Source organism: Stegostoma tigrinum, chromosome 17 (assembly GCF_030684315.1).
Source record: "Stegostoma tigrinum isolate sSteTig4 chromosome 17, sSteTig4.hap1, whole genome shotgun sequence".
Lineage (NCBI taxonomy): Eukaryota > Metazoa > Chordata > Chondrichthyes > Orectolobiformes > Stegostomatidae > Stegostoma > Stegostoma tigrinum.
The window spans coordinates 55,074,488-55,091,315 of record NC_081370.1 but is presented as its reverse complement, the minus strand read 5'-3'; the positions used below and the strand labels follow the sequence as shown (position 1 = coordinate 55,091,315).

Genomic DNA, 16,828 nt, shown 5'->3' with positions numbered 1-16,828 from the left:
TGAAAAATGGGACTAGATTAAATAGGTGATAACCAATGCAGGCATAACGTGCCTCTTTCTGAGACGTAAGCTCTGACTTTAAATAATAATGTAACAAGCAGGTGCCTTATTGAAAGACAACTGGAGATATACCCCTCTCCACCTGCACTGCTGAAGAATTGTAATTAAATTGTTTGAATGCTTCCTGGTTGTTTTAATAAGAATTATGACCCTAAACGCACTAAAGCTCGCATTTCAGTTTTTTTTCTGAAGGAGCGTCCCGATCCGAAACGTCAGCTTCCCTGCTCCTCCAATGCTGCCTGGCCTACTGTGTTCCTCCAGCTCCACACTTTGTTATCCCATTTCAGTTTACATCCTGAGATAACAAAGCGTAGAGCTGGATGAACACAGCAGGCCAAGCAGCATCAGAGGAGCAGAAAGGCTAACGCTTCGGGCCTAGACCCTCCTCCATTTTCTGAAGAAGGGTCTAGACCTGAAACGTCAGACCTCCTGCTCCTCTGATGTTGCTTGGTCTGCTGTGCTTATCCAGCCCTACACCTTGTTATCGCAGATTCGCCAGCATCTGCAGTTCCTACTATCTCTGAATCAGTTTACATCCTGACTATTTGTAATTCACTTTGGGTTTTTGTGAACTCTGCAGTTTTAGGCAAACTGTCATCAGTTAGCGCAGTTGACTAGACAGCTGGTTTGCCAGGCAGAGTGTTGCCAACAGTGTGGATTCAAATCCTGCTTTGTCTCTCGCTGTATTTTAATTATACCTCATAAGAGTTAAATATGCCCGTACTTTTTAGAATTTAGAAGAATGAGAGGTGACCTTATTGATGCATAGTACAATTCTTGATAGGTAGTTGTGGAGAGGTTGTTTCCCCATGTTGGACAATGTATCACCAGTTGGCATCATCTCAGAATAAGACGTTGCCCATTTCAGATTGAAATGAGGAGGAATTTCTTTTCTCAGAAGGTGATGAATTTGTGGAATTCTTTACCACAGAGGACTGTCAAGACTGTGTCTTCAAGTATATTAAAGATTGAGGTAGACAGGCTTTTAATCAGTAAGGGAATCAAGGATTATGGGGGAAAGGCAGGAAAATGGAGTTGAGGATTACCAAATCAGCCATGATGTCCTTGAATGGTAGAGCGGACTCAATGGGCAGAATGGCCTATTTCTGCTGCTCAGCCCACCTATGGATATGAGGTGAAGACACATTCAGTTTAGAAAGAAATAATCCGTTGATACTCACTTCGGACTGTTGGATGTGATAATACAGTTCAACTACAAGAAGCTAATACTTTCAGGAGGAAGGGAATGAAAGAAATTTAATGGACAGTAGAATAATGTTGTCAGGCATTTGCTGTTGCACACAATTCTGAACCTTTTTCAAATGAGATTCTATAAATATTAGTCTTGTACAATCCTCTCTAATAAAATTATGTATTGTTTTAGGATGATGTGAGTCTTGCTTGCTCTGCAGACATTAGAAACCTCACTGTTTTAGTCAAGCCCTGGAGGAGTGAATGCATTGTGTTGGAGCTCAGCATAGAATCATCCAACAGAGAAGAGGCCCTTTAGCCCATCAAATCTGCACTAACTTTTCTATATTAATCTCACTTTCCAACACTTGGCCCACAGCTTTGAATGCTATGACATTGGACATTGTTCACATGGGATGGATGAACTTCAAGAGAGTCAGGGACAGAGGTGAGTGTAGTGGCTACCATTATGGAGAGGATGCGAGGAAAGATGATGGGTCTGAAGGTGGATAAATCAGCCAGATCAGATAGACTACAATCCAGGATTCTGAAGAAGATTGTAGATTGTATCGATCTTATGGGAATCACCGGAGTCAGGCAGCATCCCAGAGGACTGAAAAATGGCTACTGTAACATCCTTAGCTTCATTAAGTGGAGTTCATGCCTGACAAATCTGTTAGAATTCTTTGAAGAGGTAACAAGCAACTTAAACAAAGGAGAGCCAGTGGATGTGATCTATTTGGATTTCCAGAAGGCCTTTGACAAGGTGCCATGCAGGAGACTGGTAAATAAGATGAGCCCTAAGTGTTCGATGCAAGGTACTGGTATGGATAACAGATTGATTGATTAATAGAAAGCAGAGAGTAAGGATAAAGGGGTCTTTTTCAGGTTGTCAACCAGTGACTAATCGCGTTCCGCAGGAGTCTGTACTGGGACCATAACAATTCACATGATCCGTTCATGATCAGGATGAAGGAACTAAGGGCATTGCTGTTCAGTTAGCAGATGATACAAAGATAGGTTGAGGGACATGTGGTGAAGAAGCATTGGGGCTAGGTTACAGAAGGACTTGGACAGGCTTATAGGTTGGGCAAAGAAGTGGCAGATGGAATACAATGGAGTTCATGCAATTTGATACAAAGAATAAAGGGAGAGACTATTTTCTAAATGGGGAAATGCTTCAGAAATCTCAATCACAAAGGGCCTTAGGAGTTCTCATCCAGGATTCTCTTAAAGATGAAATGCAGGTTAACTTAGCAGTAAGGAAAGCAAATGTAATGTAATACTCATTTCAGGATGGTTAGTATACACGAGCAGAGATGTACTGCTGAGGCTGTATAAGGCTCTGGTAAGACTGTATTTGGAATATTGTGAGTAGTTTTGTGGCCCATATATGTTGGCGTTAGAGGTAGCCTAGAGGAGCTTAATGAAAATGATCCCAGGGATGAAGGGCTTGTCATATGAGGAGAGATTAAACACTCTGAGTCTGTGATCAATGCAGTTTAGAGGGATGAGGGGGCATCTGATTGAAACTTACAACATACTGAGAGGATTAAATAGAGTGGATGTGAAGATGTTTCTTCTAGTTGGAGGGCACAGCCTCAGAGTGGAAGGATAACCCTTTAGGACTGAGATGAAGAGGAATTTCTTCAGCCAGAGGGTGATGAAACTATGGAACTCACTGCTGCAGAAAGGCTGTGCAGGCCAAGCCTTTGAATGTATTTGAAACTGAGATAGATAGATTGTTGATGGGTAAGGGGATCAAGGGTTATGGGGAGAAGGCAGGAGAATGGGGTTGAGAAACATATCAGCTATGATCGAATAGTGGAGTAGACTCGATGGGCCAAATAGCCTAATTCTGCTCCTATATCTTATAGTCTCATGGATTTGTGTTTGTTTTCTATGTTTGATGGTTGCTGCTTTAAGCTCCGTTTCACAATTTGTGTACAGGTATTAAAATTAGATTTTCTACTGTGCCTATTCAAAAGTACGCAGAAATAGGCCCATTGTCAGCTCCAACAAGTACTAATGTTTTATTTCACCAGATATTGTGACTTTTACTCCAGCAGAGTATGTTACCAAATGTGACAATGCTTATGCTATCCCTCATAATATAAGAAACCGAAAGAGGATACTGTGGTATTAAATAATTCAACAGCCATTTATCAGACATTAGGTTATAGCTAACTATTATACACAGTCATTACATCTCGCAGACACATCAGTGGTTGGACTAACAATTAGCTGGTAAATTACACAGAGGAACAAGCTTCCAGTTGTGAGTTCCAGTTTTGAATAATTCCAGGATAATTTGGCCAATGGCCATGTTACAATGAGCATGTCTTTTAAAGGCATATTGACATACTAACCATGAGGCATAATGCAAAAGATATCTTTGTGCAATTTTACTTTGCCAATCATTGATTAGTACTGCAGGACTTTTGCTTTTAAGCAGCTGTACTGTTTCTTTTTAAAGCAATTTATGATCCTTGCTTCAACAACAATTTGTGAATCTCATTTGCTAGCTTTTTCCTCCGGTGATCCTTTTTTCTGATTGCCCCTTTAATTATTTCTGTTTGTGACTTCATAGAATAGTATCAGGGATGTCAATCATGTTAATGGAAACCTGTGCATCAGGTGTTAGACTTTTGATCAGGCAAAACTGTGACAGATTTCAATTGCATGTTATAAGTTAGGCCATTAAAAGTGAGGGCACATCAAATGAAGTTAGATTTTTAAACCAATCAGACATTCAGTTAAAAATGGGAAAATTGAGCCATGTAACTTGGAGTTTTCCATTCAGGTGCTAAACTTGCACTTCAGTAGTTTAAAAGGCAGGTTAGCCATATGATTGGAATTTTGTGTTGCTTACATCTGTGAATAAACAAGTGCAAAGCTGCCTTGCTGTAATTGTAACTGCACTGTTTAGCTTAACCAGCAGTTGGTGCGCTTTTGAGACACCGAATGATCCGCAATCGACCAAAATGTCCAATAGCTAAATAGATTTCCATCAAATAATTTAAAGTCTCCTTGATCTAAGTAGGAGAGTCACTGTTAGCAGCACTGCACACTGACTAAAGGTTTGAAAACGGTCTGCATGTTGGTTTTATAAAGGTTGATTACATCTTAATTGTACTGCATGCGCATAGCATCAAATGCGGAAGAAATGTTCTTTTAGAAAGACAACAATCCAGGTTAAAGAAGACGAGACTAAAAACTATCAAAAGGATTATCTTTTGCATGTGAGTCATGTGGGATTGTTCAAAAGTGATCATTTCTAAGCTTCTTTTGCTGATTTGCCTGATTTCATGTATTAATCCTCCCTGCAGCAAATATCAGGTAAAAAAAAATTATAGACTGTTTTCTTCGCTAGGAATCTGGTATGGGATCTTGGAAGGAATTGGAGTACTTGCTGTGATCACGAACGCTTTTGTGATTGCCATAACTTCGGATTACATTCCTCGCCTTGTCTACGCATTCAAATACGGTCCGTGTGCCGACCAGGGATATGTGCAGGAAAAGTATGATCCTTTTCAACTTTTCTATTCAGATCCATGCCCGTCATTATGTTATGTGTGCTTTCAAGTGATTGCTGGATGTTTCTTTTAAAAAGGGGTCACTGCCTTTTCAAAATGTAGCCAGCAGGGAATTTCCATTTCCTGCATTTGGGAGCAGAAGAAAAATAATTTTACACAGATCCCCATCCAGCTAAGTAAGTTTTCATTGATACTAATGCACCCCTGTGGTCAAAAGTGGGACTAGATTTATTTGGAATATCTGGTTGGTGTGAATGAGTTGGACTAAAGGGCCTGTTTCCATGCTGTACAAATCTATGACTCTAATTCTAAAAAGTCAGTTCAAACATCCCACAAAGTAGCAAAATTAAGCACCTCAGTTTTAATTACCATAGGCAAGGCATCAATATGGTACAAAAGAGTGATCAAGACAATACCAACAGTAACAATGCAATGTTAATACTGGCATTTTTATTGCATGGAGTTATTGTGCTGCAGTGAATTTTTATCCCATGTTAAGTTGTTCTCAACATTCTTCCAGCTGCTTTAAGAGTTGCTAAATCATAAAATCCCCATGATTTTTTTTTGTATACTTACAATGCCAGAGTTACAAATGGAGGGGCTTCCAAACTGGTGATGACCAGCAACTGCATCCGAAGGTATATTCGAAGAATTTATGCTACTGCCATTTTTTGCAAGGTCAATAGTGTGTCATGTGCAATTTCTCACATATTTTACTCATTGAGTAAAACAGAATGATCCACAGAGCAACATCTGACAAGGCACAAATGGTAATGGATGTGCGTTCTTGCTTTTAAAAGGGTCATCAGAAATAGTCAATTTACCTTATCAATCCCCAGGGTATGTTGGAAGACAAGTTTTATGAGACTATAAGTGATTTAACATGTCTTTTGAAAAGCCCACAAAGTAAATCTTTGGAAGAAATTTACCAGAATGTTGCCAGGAATTAACTATTTGAGATACGAGGGCAGGCTAAACAGGCCTGGACTTTTTCATTGGAACATAGAAGGTTGCGGGGTGACGTTAAAATCATGAGGGCCATAGACAAGGTGAATAACAAGAATCTTTTCTCTAAGGTGGGTGATTTCAAGACTAGGGGGCATAGTTTTAAAGTGAGAGAAGAAAGGTTTGAAAAGGACACGAGCGGCAATTTTTTAATACAAACTCTTTTTATACGAATTTTTTATAGCCGCATACATCCGGGTAACTAATGACTATTTTGCCATCGCCCTGCCTTAGGATTCATAGCATTAAAGACGCTTTGAAAAATCAGCACATGAATCAGACCCCCATATGACTCACTCTATCTTTGAAGATGCATATTGATATCACTGACCTAGTTAAGTAACTAGTCACTAGAGGCTTGGTGATAGTACAGGAGGTTTCCAACTTCTGAATACTCTTACTTACAAATGCGATCTCAATTGGGGGTTTGACTTTAAAGATTTGCTGTACAAATGTTTCCCTGTGCTTATGAGCAATAGTTTTATATTATGATCCAGCTTGCATACAAATAGACTTGTGAATGGACAGCAAAACGGAACCTATTCATAAGAGATAGCAAGTACTGCAGGTGCTGGAGTCTGAAGAAGGGTCCCGACCCAAAACGTCAGCTTTCTTGTTCCTCTGATGCTGCCTGGCCTGCTGTGTTCCTCCAGCTCCACACTGTGTTTACTCTATTCGGAACCCTGCCTGTAATGTCATAGTAAAATTTACAAGGCATTGATTGTCACAGTCAGAGACGGTATGTGAGCTGTTGAATTGATTGGAACAAACGAGAATTCTATAATAGTCACACCACAGAAGGAGGCCATTCAGCACAGCAAAAGAACAGAAGAAATGGCAGCAGACATAAGCAATTCAGCCCTTCAAACCTGCTCTGCCATTCATTGAGAAATGGATGGCCATCAATATCAACACCAGTTTCCTGGTCTAGCCTCATAGCCCTTGATGTTTAGTTTTAGAATGTAGAAACCCATCAGTCTCAGTCTTGAACATACCCAGCGCCTAAGCCCCCCATGACCTTCTGGTTGCAGAGCATCTCAAAGGTTCATCTGCCGCTGAGTGAATAAACTTCTTGCCTTAGTCCAAATTGAGCTGCCCTGAAGACAGTGTCCCCTGATTCTCAATCATCCACCGCTGCCGCAGTCCAGGCAGAATATCCTTTCTGGATCGACCCTCTTGAATCCTGGAAGAATCCTTCTCAAAACTTGCTATACTGGAAGAGTTTTAGATGCTTGAACGAGATGATCTGTCATTCCTCTATACTCCAGAGAATACAGGCCAAGCCTCTTTAATCCTTCCTCATGGAGCAACCTGTCTATCCCCGATTAGATTGATGAACTGTTGTAGCTCTACCTCTGGTGCTTGAATGCTTTTCTTTAAGCAAAGTCAAAAATCACAGAACACCAGGTTATAGTCCAAGATAATAAAGTGTGAGGCTAGATGAACACAGCAGGCCAAGCAGCATCTCAGGAGTACAAAAGCTGACGTTTCGGGCCTAGGCCCTTCATCAGAGCTCCTAGGCCCGAAACATCAGCTTTTGTACTCCTGAGATGCTGCTGGGCCTGCTGTGTTCATCCAGCTCCACACTTTGTTATCTTGGATTCTCCAGCATCTGCAGTTCCCATTATCACTAGGTTATAGTCCAACAGGTTTATTTGGATTCACAGGAGCTTTCATAACGCAGCTCCCTTCATCAGGCACAGTGAGAAAGAAGCGAATACTCACAGTTTATAGGCAGAGAGATCAGGGTCAAAGAGATCAAAACATCATACAACTGTTGTGAGTGGAGTGTCAGATAATAAGTCTCTGCAGGTGACCAAAAGGGTGTGTAAAGTTTTAAGAAGTCAATGTCAGTGCTGTGCTGTCCTGACAATTGTTCAGAGTGATAGGAATATTCAAAAGGTGACATCTCAGGTCAGACACTGAATTGTAGGTGCGTAGCCTGTTCAGAATCTGTTTCAAAACTTTAACTTGGAATCAGGCTTGTTTTATTCCAAAAGCAGGAATTTAAGAGATGTCACACTGCCTGATTGTGACTACAAGTTGTATGTGTTTTTGAACAAAATAGAATGTATCTGCGTCAAAACAAACATCTTGGATAAAATGATTCACCCCACAGGTGTGTGTGTGTCTCTGTGTGTGCGTGTGTGTGCGCGTGCGTGTGCGTGTGCGTGTGTGTGTGTGTGTGTGTGTGTGTGTGTGTGTGTCGAGAGATCGTAACAATTTGTCAAGTTGATGCTATCAAAAGAGGAAAGTAAGAAAGATTTTACAGATACAGAAGTGTGGTGGGAGTCACCTGTAGGGCGGCATGAACACAATATCTTGGTTAAGGTAATCTTCATGGGTACAGAACTTGGTTGTCAATCTCTGCTCAGTGATTCTGCGTCATTGTGTATCTCAGAGTTTGCCTTGTCTGTCGCAGCATTACAGATTTCTTACAGAAACTCAGCACCCACGGAGCACTCAAACCAGGAACATTCCTCGTCTCTATGTATGTGTCGGCACTCTACACCAACCTTCCCCCACGATGACAGGATCCCTACAATAGCCTCAGCACTCAATACCACCAATTGCCAATTTCCAGACACCATCCTGTAACTCATTCACTTCATCCTCAACCACAACGTCTTCATCTTCGACAACCAATTCTTCATCCAGTCACATGGAACAGCCATGGGGACCAAATTTGCACCGCAACACTTTCCTGCACAAGTTCAAGCAAGACTTCTTTGCTGTACTGAATCTCTGACCAACACTATATACCAGAAATATGGACAACATTTTCTTCCTTTGGATTCATGGCGAGGATCACTAAAACGACTATATGGTGATATCAACAAGTTTTATCCCACCAGACATACCATGGACTACTCTTTCGACTCAGTCTCATTCCTAGACATCTCCTTCAAGGACAGATACCTCAATGCATACCCACAGATAACCTCATGACGTTGCACTTCTCCAGCTTCCATCCTAAACAGATTAAAGAATTACAGTTAAGCCCTGCCATACACAGGTTCTGCTCAGATAAAGGAGGAATGCAATGGAGACGTGATGGTTTTTAAAGACACCCTCATAAGAACGGGATATGATGCTCAACTCATCGATCACCAGTTCTAACGTGCCACAGCGAAAAACTACAATAATCGCTTGAGAAGACAGACACAGGATACGACCGATAGAGTATCCATCATCGTCCAGCACTTCCCTGGAGTGAAGAAACTTCACCATGTTCTTTGTCACCGATAATGTGTTGAAGGCTGCAATGAGCACCTCACCAAGATCACCCCCATGTCTCTACATCTCACCTTCAAAACAACTGCCAAACCTTAAACAGAGCATTGTTCACAGCAAACTATCTCTAGCCTTCAGGATAACATTGACCACAACACCACACAGACCTGTCATGGTAACCTCTGTAGGACATGTCAGATCTTCGACATGGATACTACCATCACACCTGGGAACACCACCCACCGCGTACATGGCAGAAACTCATGTGACTTGGCCAACATTGTCTATCTCATACACTGCAGGCAAGGATGTCCCAAGACATGGAATGTTGGTGAGACCATGCTGACGCTATGACAACAGATGAACTTACACTGCACAACAGTTACCAGACAGGAACGTTCCCTCCCAGTGGGGTAACACTGCATGACATCCAGCATCCAATCTTCGGGTACATGTCCTCCAAGGCATGAGATACATAATAACGCAGAATCACTGAGCAGAAACTGATAGCTAAAGTCCCTCACCCATGAAGACAGCCTACACTGTGATCTTGGGTCTGTAGCGTGCTACAGGTGATTCCCATCACACTGTTCTGTATCTGTAAAAATCTTACTTTCCTGTTTTGAAAGCATCACCTTGATAAGTTGTTATGATCTCTCTACCGTAAGCAGTTCAAATAAACAACTGAACAAATGAAAAAGCACAGCACAGGAACAGGCCCTTTAGCCCTCCAAGCTGACTATCATGCCCTAATTAATCAAAAACAAAACCTGCTATTTTTTGATCTGTATCTCTCTATTCACCCCAATATTCATGTACCCGTCAATGTGCCTCTTAACTGTCTTTAGTGTGCCCGCTTCCACCACCTCTTCTGGTAGTACATTCCAGGCTGCTACCACTCTCTGCATGAAAAACTTCCCTCACACATCTCCCTTAAACTGTCACCATCTGTTCTTGAAACTGTGCACCCTTGAAATTGAAACTTCAACTCTGGGAAAAAGTCTCTGACTATCCACCCTATCTATGCCTCTCATAATTTTGTAGACCTCTATCAAGCCTCCTCTCAGCCGCTGTCTTTCCAGTGAAAACAATCCTGCTCTTCTAACCTTTCCACATAGCCAATTCCGTCGAGACCAGGCAACATCCTGGTGAACCTTTTCTGCACTCTCTCTCCAAAGCTTCCGTGCCCTTCCAGTAATGTGGTGACCAAAACTGCACACAACACTCCACATGCAGCCTAACAAGGTTTTTATCGAGGTCCAACATGTCATTGCAGCTCTTCTAATCCACATCCCGGGCGATGAAGATAAGCGTGCCATATGCCTTCTTAATCACCTTGGCTACCTGTGATGCCACTTGTAGGGGACTGTGGACTGGCATGCCCATTTCAATCAGAATGTTAATGTTCCTAAGGGTTCTACCATTTACAATGTATTTCACCCCTAAACTTGATCCTCCAAAATGCATCACCTCACATTGTCTGCATTAAATTGTCTGCCACTTTTGTGCCCAAGTCGCCAAGCTGTCTATATCCTGTTGCATACTTCCACAATCATTGGCACTATTTGCTACTCCACCAGTCTTTGTGTTGTCAGCAAACTTGCCTATCAGACCACCCACGTTCTCCCCACAGAACCAGAGGACACAGTTTCAAAATAAGGGGTAGGCCATTTAGAACAGAGTTGAGGAAAACCTTCTTCACCCAGAGAGTGGTGGATATATGGAATGCTCTGCCCCAGAAGGCAGTGAAGGCCAACTCTCTGGATACTTTCTAGAAAGAGATGGATAGAGCTCTTAAAGATAGTGGAATCAAAGGTTATGGGGATAAGGCAGGAACAGGATACTGATTGTGGATGATCAGCCATGATCATAATGAATGGTGATGCTGGATCGAAGGGCCGAATGGCCTACTCCAACACCTATTGTCTATCGTCTATTGTCCTCCAAATCATTTATGTAAAATATAAACAGAGGACCTAAGACTGATCCCTGTGGAACACCACTAGTCACTGGTCTCCATTCTAAAAAAATGTCCTTCCATCACTACCCTCTGTCTTCTATGACCAAGCCAGTTCTTTATATGTCTAACCAGGCCACCCCGATCCCTTGTGATTTAGTTTTTGTACTAACCTGCCATGAGGAACTTTTATCAAATGCCTACTAAAGTCTATATAAACTACATCCACAGCCCTTACTCATCAATTATCCTCATTATCTCTTCAAAAATTCTATCAAGTTGGTGAGACATGACCATCCCCAGACAAAAATCACACTACCTATTACTAACTAGTCCATTTTCCTCCAAATGTGCATATTTCCTGCCTCAGTATCTTCTCCAAGATCTTCCCCACTACAGACGTCAGGCTTACTGCCTTATACTTTCCTGGATTATCCCTGCTCCTTTCTTAAACAAGGGAACAACATTCACTAATGCCCAGTCCTCTGGAACTTCCCCTGTGGCCACAAGGACATGAAGACATCTGCCAATGCCCCAGCTATTTCTTGCCTTGCCTTGCCTCTGAGTAACCTGGGGTAGATCCCATCTGGTCTTGGGGACTTGTCTATCTTAATGCAGTTTAGGATTCCAAAAACTTCCACTTTCAATATGCTGACATGCCCAAGAGTATTCACACACTCATCCCTGACCTCAACATCAGTCATGTCCTTCTCCTTAGTGAAAACTGATACAAAGTACTTAGTGATGATCTCCCCACCATTTCCTGTGGCTCTACATATAACTTCCCTCTTTCATCCTCAAGTGGGCCTACTCTTTCCCTTCTTACCCTCTTTCTGTTAACATATGCATAAAAAGCCTTGGGATTCCTCTTGACCCTCTTCGCTAAAGATATCTCATGGCCCCTTTCTGCCTTCCTAATTACACATTTAAGCTCCTTCCTTATTTCTCTAGACCCCTCTAGGGCTTCATCTGTTTGTAGCTTCCTAGACGTGTCATATTGCTTCTCTTTTTCATTTGACAACAGTTCATATAGTTTTGAAATTACTTATTTTCACGCTCACTCTCTCACACACACACACACACATATCTATGGAGTGAAGTGGCATCTTTAAATCCTAGTTATACCAGCCTGATTCCAGGTTAAAACTCTGAGACAGATACTGGACAAGGCCCCACCCAACAATTCAGTGTCTGGCCTGAGATCTGATATGTCACCTTTTGAATATTTCTGTCACTCTGCCTAATTGTCATGACAGCACAGACATTGACTTTATAAACACCTTACACACAGCCTAACCCTTTTGATCACCTGCAGAGACTTATTATCTGACACTTTGCTCACACCAGATGTATGACATTTTGAACTCTCTGCCCTTGATCTCTCTAGACTATAACCTGATGTCATGTGACTTCTGACTTTGTCCACCCCAGTCCGACACCAGCACCTCCATAGCATTTCTTTAAACAAGGAGACTAAAACTGCACAGAATATTCCAAACATGGTCTCACCATTGCAGTAAAGTGTCTATATTCAAAATGTCTCATCATAAAAGCCTCCATAACATTTCTGTGCAGTTCTGGGCTAGCTCTCTGCAGGAGTTATTCACTTTTGACCACTCCCCTAATAGTTTCTCACCCTAGCGTTGTGCATTGTTCCTTTTCAGGTAATAATCCAATGCTCTCTTGAATTCTTCCTTTGATCCTACCTCCAGAATATTGTCAAGCAGTGTATTCCGTACCATAACCAACCATTGACTGAAATGTTTCCCTTGTATCTCCATTGTGAGGTTTTTTGTCTATTCATTTGTGGGATGTGAGTGTTACTGGCTGGCCAGCATTTATTGCCCGTCCCTAGTTGTCCTTGAGAAGGCGGTGGTGAGCTGCCTTCTTGAATCGCTACAGACCTCCTGCCGTGGGGTGACCCACAATTAAGGAGGGACTTCCAGGATTTTGACCCAATTACCCTATTAATATGCAGCTTTCTATCATTACTATTCACCATGAGCAACTTAGATGCTAAAGATGATATATGCATGGAAATGTTGATAGTGGAAGATTTAGTGATGGTAACACCATTGAATATCAAGGGAAGGTAGTTAGATTGTCTCTGATTGGTGATGTCATTTGTGTGGCACAAATGTCACTTTCCACTTGTCAGCCCAAGCCTGGATGTTGTCCAGATCTTGTTGCATTTGAACACGGACTGCTTCTGTACCTGAGGTGTTGTAAATGGTGCTGAACATTGTTCACTGATGATTGCACATTCTTACTTCTGACCTGATGATGGAGGGAAGCTCATTGATATGAATGCAGGGAGTGTGGCACAGAGGGACTTGATTACAAATATCTGCACTTGCAAATGCAATTCCATTCAGCGTTATAAATTTAAAGACCCAGCATACAGACATTGTGTTCCAATTTGCATATAAATCGACTTGCAAGTTGCAGATAATGGAATTTGAATTCAATAAAAAAAATCTGGAATTAAGAGTCTAATGTTGACCATGGAACCATTGTTGATTGTCAAGAAAAACACCCATTTGGTTCACTATTACCCTTTAGAGAAGGAAACTGTCATCCTTATTTGATGTGTCCTAAATATGATTCCAGGTCCACGACAATGTGGTTTACTCTTTACTGCCCCTCTGAAATGGGCAATAAATGCTGGCCTAGCTCATCCTGTGAATGAATAAAAACAAAATAGACTCCAGAATGAAACTGTTCACAGCCCAGGGTCTGCCTGTGAATAAGATTAGAGAATTGCAGTTGCAGATTGCCCAGCGCAAATGTGATGTTATGATGATAATAGAGACATGGTTTTAGAGAAGGACAAGGCTGGCTATCGAATATACCCGCACACAAGGTGTTCAAGAAAAATTGAAAAGGAATAAGAAGGTGTGATGGAAAGAAAGGGTGATGTGGGGTAGTATTGATCAAGGATTGCATAGCAAACTTTTAACCATTTTTTGGATATTCTTTGAAGAGCAAAACAAGCAGTATCTACCAGTGTTGTTTTCCTATTGAGAAAGGCAAGCTAGTCAGCTCCTCATTATCTCTTCCTGCCATCTCACTCTTCCTTTGAAATTTTGCTAACTTTCTAAAGATGCAAGTTTCCAAGGATCTCACTTTGCTAGACTGCACTGAAGTTTTTTTTTACTGTCAGCATTGATTTCTTTTTTAGGAAAAGCACATTTTAGAATTAACAGTGTTTAAAAAAATGTTGATTGGTCTCTGGTGTTCTAGAGTCCTAGAGCTGTACAGCATGGAAACAAGCCCTTCGGCCCAACTCGTCCATGCCGACCAGATATTCTAAATTAATCTAGTCCTATCTACTAGCATTTGGCCCATATCCCTCTTTCCTTTCCTAGTCATATACCTATCCAGATGCCTTTTAAATGTTGTAATTGTATCAGCCTCCACCACTTCTTCTGACAGTTCATTGTATATACCCATCTTCCTCTGCATGAAAAAGTTGACATTTAGGTCCCTTTTAAATCCTTCCCCTCTCACCTTAAACCTGTGCCCTCTAGTTTTGAACTTCCCAACCCCAGGGAAGAGATCTTGGCTGTTCAGCCTATCCATGCCCCTCATGATTTTATAAACATCTCTTAAAGGTCACTCTCAGCCTCCAACACTACAGGGAAAATGTTCCCAGCCTATTCCGCCTCTCCCTCAAACCCTCCATTCTTGGCAACATCCTTGTAAATCTTTTCGGAGCCCTTTCAAGTTTCATAACATCCTTCCTATAGCAGGGAGACCAAAACTGCAAGCAAAACCCCAAAAGTGGCCTAACCAATGTCCTGTACAGCCGCAACATGACCTCCCAACTCCTCTCCACAATGCACTGACCAATAAGAAGATGTGTATCAAATGCCTTCTTCACTATCCTATCCACCTGAGATTCCACTTCCAAGAGTTAATGTCACTGGACTAGCAACCCCAGCCGATGATCTGGAGACATGGATCTAAATCCCACCGTGGTAAGTTGGTAGAATTTAAATTCACTCAATAAAGTCTGGAACTGAAAGCTTAAACGATCTTCACTTATTGTGAAAAAAGCAATCTGGTTCACTATTTTCCTTTAGGAAAGGAAATCTGACATCTTTATTGGTCTGACCCACATGTGTGTACTATCAGCAGACAACATGGTTGACTCAAACAAAAACAGAAACTGTTGAAGAATCTCAGCAGCATTTGTGGAGAGAGAAAGAGTGAGAGAGAGAGAGCGAGAGAGAGAGAGCGAGAGAGAGAGAGCGAGAGAAAAAGAAACATTTCAGGCCCACTGATACTTCTTATGGGCTAATAGAAAAAGAAACTATTCATTTGTGGGATGTGGCCATCGCTGGCTGGCCAACATTTCTTGCCTATCCCTAGTTGCCCTTGAGAAGGTGGTGGTGAGCTGCTTTCTTGAACCGCTGCAGTCCACCTGCTATAGGTTGACCCACAATGCTATTCAGGAGGGAATTCCAGAATTTTGACTCAGTGACAGCGAAGGAACGGTGATATATTTCCAAGACAGGATGGTGAGTGGATTGGAGGGGAACTTGGAGGTGCTGGTGTTCCCATATATCTGCTGCCATTATTCTTCTAGATGGAAGTGGTCGTGGGATCGGAAGGTGCTGTCTGAGACTTTTTGGTGAATTGCTGCAGCGCATCTTATAGATAGTACACACTGCTGTTACTGAGCATCGGAGGTGGAGGAAGTGGATTGTTCTCGATGTATTGCCAGTCAAGTAGGTTGCTTTGTCCTGGATGATGTCATGTTTCGAGTGTGGTTGGCGCTGCACTCATCCAGGCAAGTCCGGAGTATTCCATCACATTCCTGACTTGTGTCTTGAAGATGGAGCACCAATTTTGAGGAGTCAGGAGGGGAGTTACTCGCCATGTAATTCCTTGCTTGAGGCTGCTCTTGTAGCCACTCTGTTAGTGTGGGGAGTCCAGTTGAGTTCTGAATTAACTTCACGACAGGACCGCACTTTTGGTAAGATGTCAAGGCATTGGGAGAGTAAAGAAAAGATTCATAAGATTGCTTCCAGAGGTGAAGGACTTCAACTGTGCAGGTAGTTGGCACTGTCTTCGTTGGAAGGATTGTGGAGCCTGGACAAATTCTGATGGGGCAAAAGCATTCTCAGTTGTGAAAGGATCAAGAACAGGTTCAAATTCATTGTCAGAAGTGATCTGAGTAAAACATGCAACAAGAGCTTAGCAGCTGGAATTCACTGCCTGGCTAAGAGTATGGTGGAGACAGGCTCAATGGAAGCATTTAGAAAGAAATTAGATTGCAACCTGAAAAGGGAGAGAGCATGCAGGTTTACAGGGAACGGGCAGGAGAATGAATGAACGAACAATCACTTTGATCCAGAGAGCTGGTGGTAACAAGATGGGCTGAATGGCCTCTTTCCATGTTTTAACAAATCTTTGATTCATTGTTTCTTCTGCCAGTTACCTCATAGATCTCTTCTAGCAATGGTGTCAGTTTCTCCAAAATCTACTCTGGCCAGACCTTTCATGATTTTCAATTAAATTTCCTCTCAGCCTTTCTTCAAGAAAAATAGTCAGAGCTTCACCAATCTGTCAACACAGTTGGAGTTCCTCATTTGTGGAGCCATTCTTGTGAAGCTGCTGCAATTTCTTTCATTTTAGAGAACGTGGATATTGCACTAACCTTTTCTGAAATGAACGTGATCCAACCTTTGCTCAGTACAGATGTAGCTATATATTTCCCCCAGGTCTGAAACACTCCCAACCTTACAAATGTATCTTCACCTAATATGTAATATATATTAACTGAAATTGTCAGAGAAGCAAATAGATGGAGCCAGGATATTCCACACTATTTTCAGAA

The 16,828-nt window shown here is 41.9% G+C and overlaps 1 protein-coding gene across 4 annotated transcripts in view; it reads left to right on the top strand.

Annotated features, from left to right (window-relative positions):
- ano3 (anoctamin 3) overlaps positions 1 to 16,828 on the top strand; it is a 511,995-nt gene that overhangs the window by 463,130 nt on the left and 32,037 nt on the right. For all 4 annotated transcript variants that reach the window (XM_059652166.1, XM_059652167.1, XM_059652165.1 and 1 more), the window contains one exon: positions 4,625 to 4,772. In XM_059652166.1, the coding sequence (XP_059508149.1) occupies positions 4,625 to 4,772 (148 nt within the window). The remainder of the gene's footprint in view (positions 1 to 4,624; positions 4,773 to 16,828) is intronic.